Source organism: Zeus faber (assembly GCF_960531495.2).
Source record: "Zeus faber genome assembly, chromosome: 12".
NCBI lineage: Eukaryota > Metazoa > Chordata > Actinopteri > Zeiformes > Zeidae > Zeus > Zeus faber.
In genome coordinates this window covers 10,122,530-10,140,501 of record NC_137196.1, presented here as the reverse complement: position 1 = coordinate 10,140,501, position 17,972 = coordinate 10,122,530, and the positions used below count along the sequence as shown (strand labels likewise).

The following is a 17,972-nucleotide window of genomic DNA, read 5'->3' as shown; positions in this document are numbered from 1 at the left end:
GCCGCTCCGCGCACATTAAAGTGACGCACCGCGGCGAGGCGGATAAACCCCTGGCCGTGTGGAGGCGGTCGGCCGCGGATAAACCGCACAGACTGTAGCGTCCCACTTTTGCGGAACGTACACAGTTTTTGGGGACAAAAAAACCCCTATAGATTCTCGAAGCCGCGTGCGTGTCATGGCTTGCCGTTTGTGCGCGATGTGAGCGGACCGCCGCACCCAGCGCTGCGACCGAGCACGGAGCTTCCTTCACCCCGGGATGGAGGCTCAGACCGCGCGGAGGGCGGAGGCCGCTGCCGGCCTCTCTCTGCAGCTGGAAGACGGCGGTCAGTATGGATCAGTGCGCGTTATTATGTCAGATTGGTTTTTCAGGTCGATAACAATGAATAAAACGTTCCTCATTCTGTACCAATGGTAACAGTTTAAAAATGTCCGATGTTGTTTTAGAGATCAGTTGATATTAACATGACCCGGGACAGTCTGATGGAATTCCTCCAAACCCCTTTGACAGGCCATAATATGGGGGTGCTTTTTGTGTGGCATCGCTGCAGAAGATGTCCGATTGCTGAGCATCCAGGGATAAATAGGCTGTCTCTTAAGGGAGGCATAAGAGGCTCATCCAGAAGCCATGGTTGGAAATGAATAATGGATTGCCGGATTAAAGAGCGTCGGCTGCAAATGAAGGCACTGACACAGTGATCCTGCAGTTTAGCACAATTCTGCACAATGGTACTTAATAGCCGAGCACTGTCAGGAGGACCCGTCTGTAGTTTTTTTTTCCCCATCAGTTCAGGCCAGAAATACGCAGTTTGGCCGGTATCTCCATGCAAACCTGCTCAAAGTGTCAACCTCCTGCATAGTGGCACTGTGTTGACTGAGCCCGGTTTGGGTTTGGAAACACTGCATGCATTGGTCTTATGTGACCTAATGTAGTATTATGATATAAGCAGCTATGAAGCCTCTGATTTTACAGCTGGCAACACAGACCATGCTAGTGACTATCCGGTGCCAATAAGAGAATACAGTACATGTTTAATTTGAAAGAAAATCGTTTTAATATAAATATAAACTGTGTATCTGCAGCAGATTGCTCGTGATGCGTTTGGTTCAATTTGTCCTGCTGATCATTGCTTGTGGTTTATTTTGCAGCTGCTGCTGGTGATATAAGGATGCATTTTTGGCCTGTGTGTAGTATAGTAGTAGAAGTATAGTAGTAGTAGGGTATTTTCTCTGAGCTTTTGTTTACATTCTAGCACATACAACAGGCCGCCATTTTCTCAGCTGACCAGACTGGCAGAGGTGTAATCCTCTTACACACACACACACACACACACACACATGTCGTGTCATCACTAAGAGAAGGTCAATTCCAGTGTAACTTTTGGAAATGCATTGAAATGAATTCATTTCCATAATGAATATATAACCTGGAAATCGGCTAAACCACTTGACGGTTGGGTTTCTTCCCTCCAATTATCCAACACATCCAATTTCTGTCGTGACCTTAATCCTGCACTAACCCGTTTGTCAGTGTTGTTCCTCCACATTAATTGCTTCTTATTGTTCGTCCCCACACGACTCTGATGCCGCACTAATCTGTAATCACTGTCATGTCAATAATAAAATAAATATGTGTGACTATGACTTATGCCCAACTGGATTTTATACTATTCACTTATTTGCCTGTCACATATAGATAGATAGATAGATAGATAGATAGATAGATTGATAGATTGATAGAAACTTTATTCATCCCCTGAGGGAAATTGCAAGAAAAAACACAACAGGCAATAATAATAATACATTTATAGAATACAACTACAAAAAATGGGCAATATGCAATATACCTAAAAACGGAGAAAAATGTCATTGTACAATTAACCTAAAAAATAGAAACATATTCAGAACATTAACAAACAAGAAAATCATTCTCAATATAAACAATAGACCAAAAAACTGTGGAAACCACAAGTTTTTATACATATTTTTATATTAAAAAAAATAGAAGACATCAACCACAACATTAAAACCACCACAAAAAAATATCCGATATGTCCACTTCATTTGTCCACTTGAGAGTGTTTTGAGAGAGTTTGTCTCCTCCACGGATCACTACATTTTATGTCCAGCGGCCACAATGTTTTCATTCAGTCTTTTTTTTTTTACTTCATTGAAATTTCTTTTAACCTGTGCTGTCAGCATGCTGTGCATACAGCACAGAGTATTTGTTCCATTGCATCGAGGACAGAGTTAGTCTGCAGGTGGAGTTCAAGTTCTCAGCCTGCAATGCAACTCTTGATTAATTCTTAAATCATCAAGAACTGCTGCAATAACTCTGTCCTGTGGACGACCTGTAGGATGACAAAAGCACAGGTTTTGCTATACAGAACCACCACCAACCCCCCTCTTTGGAGAACAATCTAACCAGGTTTTGGTCTTTAAACAACTAATCACTACTCCAAGAGGGGGAGAATCACCACGGGTGAGACAAATAAATGTAGAACCAAACAACAAAATGTACACGGAAAAACATAAACATAGAAACATGTACCGACAAAACAGAGCTCATTAAGTCCAGGAAAATTGGAACAGCAACCGGGCACATGGCCTCTTCCTCTCATAGTTATGGCAGTAAATGAGGGAGGAAAAGAGAGGGATGTAACCAGGAGGATGTTGGGGATGTGTTCAAAGTGGGTGCTGATGGTGTGTTTGTGCCTGAAGCCAACCCTGAGTCCCGCAGCCGTATAGACACTCCAGGAAAGCCCCAAGCTCCCCGCCCTGCAGCCACAGAAGACCCCCCAGTCCCCAGAGAAGCCCTCCGAGCAACACCCACACACGGCCCGGAGGAGCATAAACCAGTCCCAGGGACCTCAGAGAGACCCTGCACCCCGGAGGCGCACACATACAACCCACCCCCATGTGCAGGCACAGGACGCAGCCACAGGCGCAGAACCCGGGCCATGGACGCCAGCACTAGCCAGCCAGGTCCCGCGCCGTCAGACCGACATCCCGCCCGAGCAGCCCCGTACGCAGCAAACTACGATGCTCTGTGTGTTCTGACACCTTTCTATCATAGCAGCATTGACTTTTTTAGCAATTTGTGCTACAGTAGCTCTTCTGTGGGATCGGACCAGACGGGCTGGACTTACGAGGGCCGGGCCGGTTATTTCATAATCGGGCGATTGACGGTCATCACCACACATGCAAAAAAAAAACCTTGCCCTAATCGCAAGTTGTTAATGTTATTCTAAAATGTATCAACCTTTCCTATAGATATACATAAATAATATAATGTATGCCTAAACACCACACGATCCCTCTAAAACAAAGCCAACAATACTTCTCCCTGCAACGATCACGCTGTCTCTGAAGTGCCACAATACTTTTACCGTGCTCCTCCGCTAATCTGGGAGGAGGTTGGGCAACATTGCAAAGCAGGCATTGTTTTTAATCTCCCATTACCAACCTATTTGTCCGCCCCGCATTTACATTTACATCCTTCCTCCCACCTCACTGTCATGTACACACGCACACACACACACACACACACACACAGATCCTTACACACATGGATAGTGTGCTTGGTCTCATTGGGGACCGTGCTTCCTAATCCTCATCTCTCATTGGCGGCTGGTGGCATCTAAAGACATCAGCCAATGGCAGCTCTGGCCAGATTAGCCAGGAAGTCAATCCAATAGTGTCACCTTTTTTTAAAAACAGACCTGGCTCCACCACAGGTATTAGATCACAGCGGCCCACGATCGCTTATATTTTATTTCGCTTTTTTGGAAATACATCGCTAATCTCGTTGAATCGGGTGACATTGAACTTCTCCTGGTGAGTGACGATTCCAACCTCTGAATTAACTTAACTTTTAAATGATCGTCTCAGGTTTGAGTAACTCTTCGATGATATTATGACATTCAATTGTGGCTATATGTGGGATATAATGTTAAAAGTTCATGTGTCAGTTCATGTTACATCCTATGAGTTGGTAAATGCATTATACAGGGTGTGTGCAGGTCCTCGAAAAAAATCTTCCAATGTCTGTACAAATGTTTTACACTACATTTAGCAGACGCTTTTATCCAAAGCGACTTACAATTATTCAAACACCGACGGACGCAGCCATCAGGAGCAATTAGGGGTTAAGTGTCTTGCTCAAGGACACTACAGCAGGAGGAGCCTGGGATCAAACCAGCAACCTTTAGATTACTAGACGACCAGCGCTACCTCCTGAGCTACCGTCCCCACAATATAAATATTAGCCCTTAAAAGTCATTAGATAGTCTTTTGAAAATGTGAAATTAATAAGATTTTATTCATCCATTTATTTCCCTTTTTTGGGAAAAATGAGTCCAGTTCTTCTGCGTCAGTCGGCCTCGAGGCTGTTATAAAACCCCATAAGCTTGAACCTGATGCTCGAGAGGCTTTTAGTTCAAAAATCCACCTTAAATGTTGTTTAAAATTTGTCTTTTAAAAGCTCTTATAATGTGTCACATTCAACCCTCGGAGATCCTGTAAATGTCAAATTGCTCACACAGCAAAATGTCAGCTGCTTGGGGCCTGATAACCAACGCAAAGTGCTTTGCTGGACCAGTGGCATGCACAGTTCCTCCGCACACACTCCAATGGTCTTTACTGGAGAGCGTGAGTGGTGGAGTAGGATGCATAATGGGGCAACAGTTGAATGAAATGCATAAATTGTGTATTTAAAAAAAAAAAAAAGAAGAAGAATAGAAAATCCACCTGGGTAATAATTCAACTTCCCCCAAGGTAATAAGCGTAAAGTATCACCTTTAAGTCTCAATACGCAACAATCCAAGTATAAGGGGGGGTTATTGCTTCAGACCAGGAGGTGACCAATTTGAATCGGAGCTCATCTACATGGGGGTTAGGGTTGTATCAACTAAACCTACGTCACCTTTATTCCTCCTTTCTCTTCTTTCGCCCCGCCTCCACAGATCCCGGCAAGAAGTCTCAGATTACCGAGGTGAGGAAGTCCTTCCGTCTACTGTCTCCGTTTTCTCTTACATTTACATTTATTTTTGATCGAGCGCTTTAGTCCGAAGCGACTTACATGAGAGGCTGGAAACGGTCAAAGCGTACATCGACCACTGGATCAACCTCGAATTTGGGTGCCGGATCGCCTGTTTCTAAATTTAACCAGATCTATTTTTTTTTGTATGTTAGTGCAACACGCTAAGAACTCATGTGTTGTTAGTGCATTATGTCAATACAGCCACTTAAGCCAGTCAACATCGACAATAACACAAATAGAAAGTTATCGCTGAGATCTGATCAGGTGTTCCCGAAAGCGCGGGGTCTTCAGGTCTCGTCACTGTCTCCCACTGGCTCTCAACATATCTATCTCTCTCCCTCCCTCTCTCGCTCTCCCCATCCGTCCGCCAGATGCCGTCGCCGTTCGGAGCGGGCCCGGGCCACGAGAAGAAGATCGGCCACCGGCGGGTGGACGCGTCCGGAGAGACCACCTACAAGAAGGTGGGCTCCTCCTTCGCGCCGCCCCGCACGTCTCCCCGGGCCTTCCCTTCGTTGTCTCTCGGGTTGGTTATTCCTCTCTTCTTCTCCCCCCTTCTTCCTCCGTCAGACCACCTCCTCCGCCCTGAAAGGAGCCATCCAGCTGGGCATCGGCTACACGGTGGGCAACCTCAGCTCCAAACCCGAGAGGGACGTGCTGATGCAGGACTTCTACGTGGTGGAGAGCATCTTCTTCCCCAGGTGTGTGTGTGTGTGTGTGTGTGTGTGTGTGTGTGTCTCTCTCTCTCTCTCTCTCGCGCTCGCTCTCTCTCTCTCTTTTGGGTTAACCGATTCTGTTATTCACTCCAGTGAGGGCAGCAACCTGACCCCAGCCCACCACTACCCAGACTTCAGGTTCAAGACCTACGCCCCGGTGGCGTTCCGCTACTTCCGAGAGCTCTTCGGCATCCGACCGGATGACTATCTGGTGAGATAATGCGTGAACTAAAATGACATCACTCGCAATTGATATTGATAACTTGACAGTATTAACTCTGTGATTGCATCTACATCAACACACACCTGTATCTTCATTCAATGAATAGATTCTGTTTAGACCCCAAAGAGCGTTACAGAGAACATCATCCGTCACTTTCAGGCGTTGTTCGTTATTTACCGCCCGCCTGCGTCTTTCTGTCTGTGTGTTTGTGAACGAGTTGTCTCAGAATTTAGGACTGGATCTCTAGTCCTAACCCCCTTCCATCGGCAAGAAATGATTACCAGTCATTCTCTGATTTTTATCAAGATGAACCTCGTCATCACAATGGAAGCCAAGCTTGCACCCACCGTACATCCAGGCCGCTTTACACAGCACACGCACAACACAAAGTTGCCCTCGTGATCTGCCAGGTGAAGATTAGTCGACCAAAGCTTTCCTTTTTTAAGCCTCGAGTAAAGGAATCGAAAAGCGTGTGTGTGTGCACATGTGTGTGTTCCGGCTTGACGTCAGTGTTATAAGTTAAGTGTAAATATCATACCCACCGTACTTTGCGTTGATAATACGGCACAAATTTAGGATTATTTCTTCACACTGAAAAAAAAAAAAAAATGAGTCTTTGGTTCCAGTTGAAATAGTTGCTTTCATTCATAAAACCTGTAATTTTCTTTTAGGTTTTTACATAGCATTTTTTTTTAGCTTTAGTTTCAGTTGAAAAATATATTTTATGTTGAGAAAACCTTAGTAAAATGTGGGCTTCACTAATTGAAGCAAACTTACTTTTTATGTGTTTAGATTATGTTTTTTTGATTTTTGTCAACCAGGACATAGTTTCAACCCTAAAGTTATAGCGCTTTCTGTGTGTTAATAAGTTGATGTGTTTGCTCCTCTGCATCCCTGTGTATCTGCAGTACTCCCTATGCAACGAGCCGCTGATCGAGCTCTCCAACCCGGGCGCCAGCGGATCTATCTTCTACGTCACCCGCGACGACGAGTTCATCATCAAAACCGTGCTGCACAAAGAGGCCGAGTTCCTCCAGAAGCTGCTGCCTGGATACTACATGGTGAGAAGAAGGAATAATGGTTCATAATCCTTGATCGAACTGCTCATAGTGGAAGCCCTATGACATGTACTGACGATTAGAATAAATAAGTCAAATACCCGTTAAAAGCTGGGTTATCAAACTTTAGCTGTACTCAAATTAATTTTGAGGTTTTGGAGGCCAGATTGGGATAAATACCATTGGGGTGGATTGCATTTTAAAGCCTTGATTTGAGCTCTGGACGCGCATATATAAACACACATATGACCAACGCCTTATTAAGCCCATTACAAGTTTATGTCTTTATCTTGTACGCCCTTGTGTTTATTTGCCCTTGAAACATGAATTTATAGAATATAACCAAAACATTTTTTTATCATATTTGGTGAAAACACACCAAACAAAAACAGATTTCCCCTGTTTCGACCACTGCATTTTGGACACCCCTGCTTTAGAGATAATGAAGGTAACCTGGCACATAGGCTGAATGAGGCAATGATGGGGACTGTTATTAAGATCTGAACTTTTAGAAATTTTGATTGCCGAATCTTTGCAGGTTCTCTGACGGTTTAAAAGGCAATAATCTGTCTGAGACCCTTATGGCTCAATCGAAGTCCAAACGGTCTCACTGTGTCATGCTGTGTGTTTCACCAAAAGTCAGCGCATACAGTAAAGAGTTTGCATTAGACATGATATATTATAATAATTACAAGCGTTGAGGCAGGTAATAAGTCTAATATGCATGATTCTTCTTTCTCCATTGTTCTGCGCGAGTGGGTATGTGCGTTTGTATGAGTGTGTGTGTGCGTGTGTGCCTGTGTGCCTGTGTTTGTGCGTGAGTGCGAGGCGACATCCGAATCCGCCGTTCGGCCTGATCCTCATTATCCTCAAACCCTGCTTAGCGCTGACGGTAGCATGACTTTGACAAAAAGAGAGAGACGGCGTACCTACATCCTCTCTAAACTGGTTAAGGGTGCAGGCTGTCGTGACACGCGGGAGCTGTCTGATGAGGGCGGCTCACGCTGTCTGGCAGGTGAACAGGACATTCCAAGACGCACTAAACGAGGAAAAAAAAGACATCCGGGAGCTACAGATCATTGTCATTTTAATGCTACAGTCAAGTGAATTTTTGATGCACGTCTGCGTTTTTTCCGCTGAAATCTTCACATTTCACATTGGTGGCTACGATTGGTGAAACACATTGGTGAAATCGACACGCCTTATTATCAAAATCAATTGATAAATATTATGTGACGTGGGTTTTTATTTTAACCATTTCACATTTAATCACTCCATCGCTTGGTTTTGTTTTCACTGCTTTTAATTGCAGTATGACAGTACGGTTGACGCACCATTTCCTATTTTGTCCGAATGTGAATTGCTGATGCAGAGGTTTATTAATATTATTTTTTAAGGATAATTATATATTGCCAAATGTTTGTTGTTTATTGATTCTTTTTTGGTTCATTGTTCATTGTTTAGGTAATTTTGTTATGTTTGATTGTAATTGTTTAGGTTTATTGCATATTGCAAATTTTTTCTATATTTTATTTCATTTCTTGGTTTATTTTTATGAGGTCTTGTTGGTTGTTTATTTTTTTGTTTTTATTTTTTGTTTATTGTCAATTATTTAGGTTTATTGTATGCTGCCATTTTTTCAATCTTTCATTAAAAAATTTGGTTCATTATTACATTGGTATATTGCCAAATCTTTATATAATTTCGTTAATCAAAAAAAAATTATATTGCCAATTTTTTTCTATCTTTTAGTAATTTTTTATAATTGAATTCATGGTAATTTCTGCTTTTCTCATCAACCGTCCGCAAACTTTCCGTCCCCACCCCGCATCCTCTCTCCAGAACCTGAACCAGAACCCGCGCACGCTGCTGCCGAAGTTCTTCGGCCTGTACTGCGTGCAGTCCGGGGGGAAGAACATCCGCATCGTTGTGATGAACAACGTGCTGCCTCGCGCTGTGCGCATGCACCTCAAATTCGACCTGAAGGGCTCGACCTACAAGCGCCGGGCGTCCAAGAAGGAGAGGGAGAAGTCCAAGCCCACCTTCAAGGACCTGGACTTCCTGACCGACGTGCCCGACGGCCTCAGTCTCGACCAGGACACATACAATGCCCTGGTCAAAACCCTGCAGAGGGATTGTCTGGTGAGGACCAGGAAAAGGCAGAGATCACATATAATAAGAATTAGAATCAGAAGTTAGAATCACTGATCTGAAATATTTTATATATACTGTATATATAAGATTTTGTTTTCTGCCATTTGCGCCTAGAATTTGATCAAATAGAGCCGTTAGAATGATTACATTATTACCCGATTGCAATTATTTGAGCTAATACTGTTGCAATTATCTAGTTAAATTGTCAGACGCCACAATCATCTTTCCATCCAAATTTCCCCGGAATTTTGAACCAATGTTAAAAATTTTGCGATAAATAGAACATTTTCATCAGTTGGGTTTAGGAAAATTAACTACCTCAATTTTTATCTTCCGATATTCGTGACGTTGCTTCCTAAGGTGGTATGTATATTACACTATTCTAGTGGTATTCAGTGAACATAAAAATAGATACAATTCTCAATCCAAATTAAGAAACTAAAACCAAATGATAAATAATGTCTAGTTATAATTACTAGTAAACAAAAAAAAAATGTCAAAGCTTAGACTTTGTAGAAAATACAGATTAGATGAGACAGAGACACAGGAAGACCAAAGGTTCAGTAAATTAGAATGGTAAATTGATTGTCAATCACATGTGATTAAATCCCACTCTGCATCACGTTAACTTTCCCGTACTGTTCCCAAATGCCCGGAAGGTCCTGGAAAGCTTCAAGATCATGGACTACAGTCTGCTGCTGGGCGTCCACAACAAGACGCAGGCGGAGAAGGAGCAGCAGTCCCAGGGCTCTCCAGCAGGGGGAGACGAGATGAAGCCCGCCCCCCAGAGGGCGCTCTACTCCACCGCCATGGAGTCCATCCAGGGAGGCTCCACGTGCAGGGACATCCAGAACCAAAAGGACACGTAAGACACGGAATGACGCGCGCGTGACGCCCACGTGTAAGTGTTAACTGCTATGAAACCCTATTTCTTCTCGTTGTCCAGAATGGGAGGCATTCCGGCCGTCGGGGGCAAGGGAGAGTGTCTGCTGCTGTTCATTGGGATCATCGATATTCTGCAATCTTACAGGTACACAGGTACTCATTGCACAACGTCCACATACATTGTTTTTTATTTGAAATTTTTTTATTTATAAATTGCGCCTTTTTTCGGGTTTCGACGATACCGACTATATGAGATTGTTCAGGCTGGCATTGGGACTCACATGATTCAGACAAAAGCCATGAGAGACCTGCTCACGCACCGAGTCAACGAGAGCAGTTAGGGGGTCTTTCTCAAGGACACTTCAGCACGCTACCAGGAGGAGCTGGGGATCGAACCGTCAACCTTCCCAACCATCACTGGATGACCCGCTCTACCTCCTGAGATACCGCCCCCTCATATCTAATTGGTGTTTTTTCTCCTCTTTCTGACAGGATGATTAAGAAACTGGAGCACTCGTGGAAATCGCTTATCCACGACGGGGTTAGTAGCTTTTACATTATTGATGAAACGTTAACGATCTCAAACGAACCCCCCGAGCCTGATTCTGTCCAAACCAGAAGAATGCCAGCATGATTTAAAGCATCAAACTGTATTCAGGGTCAGTCTTGGCAGAACAAACAGATAAGCGCTGTCGTTAGTCGGCAAGGCTCTCGCCTTTTTGATGAGAACTCGACCGCTCCCCAACGGACAGGCCGACTAAACAGCTGAATAATTTAACACGAGCTGGCACCTGCGGGTCACATTCTCGTTCTCGCTTTCACTCTGTTTGTCCTCCCTGTAGGACACGGTGTCGGTTCACAGGCCCGGGTTCTACGCCGAAAGGTTCTACAAGTTCTGTAGCACCACCGTGTTCAGGAAGAGCTGCTGTAAGTTCAGGCGTAAGAACTTGGGGGGGGAATTAATGACTGAAGTGATCGGAGTAAGACAACAGCAGATGACCTGCATACGTCCAACATTTCAACAAAAGCATTTGTGGGACTTTTTTAAAGGGACATTTTGGAACACGAGGGAAAAAGGCGTGAAAGTAAACCGGTCCTGTCCTCTCGCAGCACTGCGCTCGTCTCCGTCCAAGAGAGGCCGTGGACCCCTCTCCATGTCCAAGAGCGGCGGCCAGCGGCCCTCGGTGTGCGAGGAGAACCAGGAGGATCAGGAAAACCGCGAGAACCTGGAAAACCTACGCGGAGGTCACCCTTTCTCCATGCTGGACGATGACGGTAGGGTTTTCGTTTACCGTGCGCTCTACCGGTTTTCGCTTATGGTACCTGGTTTTATTGTGACTACGACGCCAGGGTCTGCCGTCTACCATTTCCTTTCCTTGGACCGCCTGGTCCTTCTTCCCCTCGCCACTCCAGGGAGAGAGCCGCCCTTCACGCCCCCTTCCTTCGAGGACGCCACCACGGCGTCCATCGCCACCACCCTCTCCTCCAACAACTCCTTACCCACCACCCCCTTTGACACACCGGAGCACCCCCGTTTCAGGAGGCCGATGCACTCCCCCGGCGTGGCCAGGTCAGTGGACGGACGTAAGTCCCCCTCTCCCTTCCTAAGTACCTCGTGTTTCATTGCGTCTCCTCAACGGCCGAACATGTGCTCCCAGGTCCCACCAGGAAGTGGCTGAGGTGCACGAGGAGAAGCAGCGGACCATCACGGTGGAGGTGGAGCTCAGGTAGAAGACGTGGACAAAACATGGATGGACCTGTATGTTTAAGGGTATTCTGACAGTTTCTCGTGTCTTGTGTCTTCCAGTCGAGTCCCCCAGAGCACGGAGCTCACACAGATGACCGAGGCGACCCCTCTGCCCGCTGACCAGCGCTCCCTCGCCGTCCCAACGTCTTCCCCCTCCGCCGCTCCGTCCACCTCCTCCCTTCCCCCTCCCTCGGTCGCCGCCTCCTCCACTGCCCCGTCTCCCTCCTCTTCCTCCTCCTCTCCTCACTCCCCGCCCGTGGTCCCTACTCCCATCCGTCCCACGACCGCACAGTCCGCCCCGATTCCTTGCACTCTGCCCCCCTCGGCGAGCCCCTTGTCCTCCGCCTCTGCGTTTAGCCCCATCCGTCCCGCCAGTCCACACTCCTCCGCCTACAGCTCCTCCTGCGGCTCCTCCTCCCTCCCCCCCAGCCCCCAGGTCCTGCAGGCGTCCAATCAGCTGTCCGTGTCCAGCAGCCACAACTCTCTGGACGGGGAGATGCAGGTCTCTGACATCTACTTTGTAAGTTCCTTCTGCTGTGTGTCGGCCAGGAGTAATGGTAGGAAGAATTCTAGGTTTGATGAAAAGCGACTCATGGTTTCCAGCTACTGGTTTCCAATGCCTGGTGGTTTTCATTGAGCAACACCAACATACGGCCCTTAACCAAAGTCAATGTGCTTTGCCCGTCTGTAGTGTTGTGCTGGGTTGTGAACTACAAGAACTAAGACGTTCCCAAACACATCTGGAACCACGGGTTTGTCGACCAAGCATCTGATTGTGGTTGCCCTGTTGAACAATGGCCCCAGGAAATGTACTAACAACTAGGCTAAGGGCCAAAACATACCCTCTGTATGTATGCAAAGGCAAACGCTCAGCCTACACGCTGCAAACGCAAGGTCTTGGTTGTTCACACTAGACGTGCGCTGGTACATTTCCTACGGCGCGACGAGACCAGGGGGCAGTAGACAACAAATCTGATCCGCTTTTGTAGAATGACATCCGCAGCCGCCGGAGCCCCCGCAACCAGCACAAACGAAACATGTCGACTGTTGAGCAATCACCTTGTCGCTTTTGTACCGGAGAAAAATAAAAGAATAAAAGAATTAAAAATAAACTTGTCAAATCCAACTGCCAAGGTAAGCGCAAGGGATTTTTAACAAATACAATTACAATTCAATTCAAAATGATATGACAGGTAATATGAGATCTTGCTATGTTGCCCTGTGGACAAGGGGCCACTTCTCAGGCTGGTTCAACGCCGTGTGGCGTGTGTTTATTTGTGATGGGCTCATAGAATTTCGGGAATCCTGAACTTGCTGGCCAAAATGATGAAAACAATACTAGGAAATGTATTAATCGGGGCGCAGGCGGAACGTCCAACGTCAGGCTCTCGCTTTCCTGGTGCTGCAGCCGGGCTGCTATTCGGCTCTCGAGCCCCGTACACGGATCCCTTACTGCAAGGCGGACAAAAATTAAGAAAACCTCCCTGCCCTGAATCAGCCCAATCAGCACCGCTTGGGCGTTAATTTGGCCGATCCAGGCCAGCTGCGCGGCCACGGGAAGAACCACACCCCCTTGGTGCAACACGTGGTACTGCAGCTGAAGTGGACATTCAAAATTCAGTTTTATTATCAAATGCGCAGTATAACACAGGGTCATTCTTAACAGTGAAATTCTTGTGACAACTACGTAATATGTTTGAATATCTTTAAACAGCCGTACGTAGCAGATCAAATATTACAAACGAGTCCATACGGAGCAGGTGCCACGTTCTGCTGTTGCTTTAATGTCGGACCTCACTCAAATAGTTACAACTGCTTTCTCCTCTCTCTGCTGTGGCCTGGCTAACTGGGCGTCTCCCAGTGGCCCAGTCAGGACAGCGTGGTAGAGTTATGAGGGTGAGAGGAGGCCGGGCCTGCGTGTCCAAGAGCGCATGTCCCCTTTCACCGCTCTATCACATTTCTTGTCTGTTCTTTCCTTTTTCTGGAGTCCGGAGCATGCGGCCGCTGACGCGAGCGGTCCTGGCTTTTCGAATGTCTCTGCTCTCACCTGCCTCCTGTTGTCTCACGCCGTCCATTATCTCTCATTCATTTCGTGTGAATCCCCTTCATGTTTTGTCCATCATTTTCCCTTTCTGTTCCTTCCATTTCATTCCTGCCATCTTCATCATTTTCTATTGTCGTTTTCTCCATCTGTCTGTGTGTGTGTGTGTGTGTGTGTGTGTGTGTGTGTGTGTGTGTGTGTCCATCAGTATGCAGACGGTCGCTATTGGGTGTATTCTCCGGTTCTTGGCCGTCGTAAGCTAAACTCTAGCTCCAGTTACAACGTAAGTCACAGAGTGGATGGTTCATAGTTTAGACTCATTTTGTCACACTCATCAGACACCCCGCATTCCTGATAACTGCTACAGTTTTGGGTTTTTTTTTTTCTCCTCGACCTGCACTTATCAGGAGTACTCTCGCTTTCCATCTGCTTTTTGTGCTTGTGGCCCTCACTCCCTTGCCGGTAGGTTCTGGGCGGCTGACTGGCTTTTGAAGCATTCGGCGCTTGTGCTCTGAGTGGCATTCAACCACAGCCCCATTAATTATACTGCCCGGTGTTCGGTTTGAGTGTACTCATAAGAAGTCCTCTCTTTCTCCTCCTCCTCCTCCTCCTCCCTTATTTCCCTCTTCTCTCCGTCCCACTCAGCAGAATCAGGAGGACCCGAGCTGGACCAACTCTCCCCTGCACTACAGCTCAGAGTCCAGACGGGCCTCTGACGGGGAGGGCGAGACAGTAAGTGTACATGCTGTTTAGGGTAGATGGATAGACAGGCAGACAGACAGACAGTTAGACAGACAGATAGACAAAAATAAATAATTTATTAAGGTTAATGTTATAACTAACTACAATTCAAGACGCCATATAACCCGATTAATTGTCTGTAATGGAATACACACTTATGTTGTCATGACAACAAATCTGGCGTTGACGATGAAATATAACGTTTATTGAAGCCTACCATTAATTTGGAATTTTACTTAATGTCTAATGACTAATACAAATGTATGTAACCACCTCGCCAACGCCACGTTGCCACTGTTAAATGCCTTTTTAAAACAATTTCATTTCCATTGAGATGTAATAAAGAACGGTCTGCATTTCAAAGCCCGGTATTCTATGTCTGGGGAACAGTGTGTCCCAAAAATGTTCGTAGCTGTACGCCGGTCATTTTTAACACATACTGTATATTAACATATATACCTGTCAGCTCAGTAAACAGAGCGGCCCGCCCGCTCAATAGCTGTGTTGGGAATGGTGCTGTCCAGCCAAGTCTCTGTAACCTGACAGGTAGACCTCTGTAAAGATCTACAATAAACAATACAATTAAACCAAAAAAATCAACAAGAAAAAATAAACCTAAAGATAAACAGTAAACAAGAAAAATACACCTAAAAATAAGGAGAGAAAAAGAAACCCAAAAATAAATGTAAACAAGAAAAACAACTACAAATAAACGGTAACAAGAAAAAAATAAACAGTATACAACAGAAATAAACCTAAGAATAAACAGTAAACAAGAAAAAATAAAAATCAACAGTAAACAAGAAAAATAAACCTAAAAATATAGACTAAACAAGAAAAATTAACTTACAAATAAACAGTAAACAAGAAAAAATTATCTAAATATAAACAGTAAACAAGAAAAATAACCCTAAGAATAAACAGTAAACAAAAAACTAATAATTCTAAAAATAAGTAATAAACAATGACAATAATCAAAAACATATTGACAAATAATGACAAAACTTTTGGCTGAATAAACAAAGAAACAAGAAACAACAACAAACAAGAAATATACAACAAATAATAAAAAAATAAACCTAAGAATAAACAGGTAAACAAGTAAGAAATAAGCAATAAACAAATAAAACTTGGCATTATACAACAATAATCAAAAAAAAAAAATAATCCCCTGGCGACCATTCACACTGGGAATACGAGATTGTGCAAGTTTTCATGCATCTATTCATATTAAATCAAATAAATCAGTCTTTTGTTCCTAATTTCTTGCAGTAGCTGGACGACCGTGATTCCTGTCTCCATGAGTAGCACGTGGACTGGATGTTGATCAGAAACGAGAACAATGAAGAGGGAGCAGGGGGACGCCACGGCTTGTTCCCCCTCAAACACACGCCCTCCCTCTGTTTTTCGGCTCTTTTTCACGCTGTGGTCAACCTAGAAGCCATGCTCCCACGGCGGGCGGGAGGGCCGGGGTTCGCTTCCTGGGTGGGGATCAGGAGCCACGTGACGCGGCGCCGGCTCTGGCTATGCAATACGCGCTACGATGCCAACGTCTCTGATGCTAAGCTCTAAGGTCGCGCCCCGCCACTTTTTGTACGACTTCATCCATTTTTTCACACATTGAGTCGAAAACTTTACGTGTTTTATGATCTTTTATAAACTTCCCATTTGTTTGATAGTAAATACTGTTTCAGTTGGTACTTGTGTTTTTTTTCCCATGTTATTATTATTATTATTATTATTATTATTATTATTATTGTTATTATTATTATTACTATCATTATAATTATTATAATTATTATTAGTATTTTTTATTATTATTATTATAATTTTTATTATCATTATAATTATAATTGTTATTAGTATTATTTTATTTCCAGTAGTGTCTGGTGGTCAAACATGAAATGAATGGTCGTTGTTCGTGATGCCTTAAGAGCTACTTTATTTTGGGGAATTTGGTTTGTTTGTGTCAGCCAGATGCGTTTGGATAACATGGTATTGAGAAAAAAAAAACATGTTAAAAAAAACCATGGCATTTTGTATTTTCAATCATCTACAAATGAAGTTGTTAGTGTTTACTAAACTGTTGAATTTGAAGGGTGGGTTTGCTGGTTTTGAAAGCATATATATACTGTATAAATATATATATATATATATATGTATACGTATATAATATTGCTCACCTGTTATATTCCGATTCTCAGTCCAGATGCTTACTATTCAAAATAAGAACATTTGAACTATTAAGTGGCAGAAATGTGACTTGAAACCACCATTTAACGTCTCAACTTCCCAACATATCCAGGTATTCCGCACCCTCTAAAGAGTCTAGAATGTACAGTATTTATTTTTGGATTTCTTTTAAATCGCCCACCTCACTACAAGCGAGTGACAGTCTACATTTATGTTTAAAACATGCTGACTCACCTTTTATGTCATATAGGAGCAAAGCAATCATAGGTCTGAGTTCCCCTTCAGTGGGATTCAATTCAATTACCTTTTGTAACTATAGACTTTATCTGTGCAGCATGTGTGTGGGCCTGTACATGTGCATGCACATCTGTTTCTGCTCGTGTGCGTGTGTGTGTGTGTGTGCCTGTACATGTGCATGCACATCTGTTTCTGCTCGTGTGCGTGTGTGTGTGTGTGTGTGTGTGTGTGCCTGTACATGTGCATGCACATCTGTTTCTGCTCGTGTGTGTGTGTGTGTGTGTGTGTGTGTGTGTGCACGCACGTGAGTGCTTGCATGTGCGTGGACGTGTGGTCGTCGTCGTGGTGTCTCAACGTGTTGTGACGGGAAGTGAAGCCCGGTAGCCTCGCCGTAAGCATGACGGCAGTGTAAAGAAATACAAGACACGTGTGTGTGTGTGTGTGTATGTGTATATATATATATATATATATATATATATATATATATATATATATATATATACACACATTGGAATATATACACTGGAAAAAAAATAATAAATATATATATATATTTTAAACATATATATATATATATATATATATATATATATACAATAAAACATTTTATTGTATAAAAAAGAGAGAGAAGATATAAAGATGTATTGTTGCCACACAGTCGGTGTGACCCTTGAATTCCATAATCATTCGATAATCATTTTGCTGTGACATTTGTGAGCGCTGAACTCTGTACGGCTGTTTGCACGGTGTGTGTAGCCGATCACTGTGTCAACGAAAATAATAAATAAAGAGGATGTTGTTTCATAAAAAAAAAAAAAAAAATCGGGATTGAAATGGATCATTTTGTCGGATGTTCCGTAGTCAATGGGAATGTTGTAATGGCCTCGTGTTGCCGCTAGATGGCAGCATAACACTGGATTAATTGCATTCTGTCTTTTGAAC

The 17,972-nt window shown here is 44.1% G+C and overlaps 1 protein-coding gene across 1 annotated transcript; it reads left to right on the top strand.

Annotated features, from left to right (window-relative positions):
• The first annotated feature begins 43 nt into the window (after positions 1-43).
• Positions 44-16,045, top strand: LOC307238332 (phosphatidylinositol 4-phosphate 5-kinase type-1 gamma-like). The gene is made up of 18 exons (XM_080011264.1): positions 44-323; positions 4,962-4,990; positions 5,410-5,499; positions 5,606-5,736; positions 5,845-5,962; positions 6,883-7,035; positions 8,875-9,174; positions 9,846-10,051; positions 10,133-10,216; positions 10,564-10,612; positions 10,914-10,998; positions 11,182-11,346; positions 11,485-11,641; positions 11,730-11,798; positions 11,879-11,983; positions 12,176-12,338; positions 14,508-14,591; positions 15,873-16,045. The coding sequence occupies exons 1-18, from the start codon at positions 257-259 to the stop codon at positions 15,873-15,875; spliced, it is 2,058 nt and encodes a 685-aa protein (XP_079867390.1). The 5' UTR covers positions 44-256; the 3' UTR covers positions 15,876-16,045.
• Positions 16,046-17,972: the final 1,927 nt, after the last annotated feature.

Bases quoted from the DNA above. Each gene is read 5' to 3' on its own strand.
- LOC307238332 (XM_080011264.1), top strand. From the start codon at position 257: ATGGAGGCTCAGACCGCGCGGAGGGCGGAGGCCGCTGCCGGCCTCTCT. The intron at 5,963-6,882 runs GTGAGATAATGC...GTGTATCTGCAG, and splicing joins TCCGACCGGATGACTATCTG to TACTCCCTATGCAACGAGCC. The intron at 7,036-8,874 runs GTGAGAAGAAGG...TCCTCTCTCCAG, and splicing joins TGCTGCCTGGATACTACATG to AACCTGAACCAGAACCCGCG.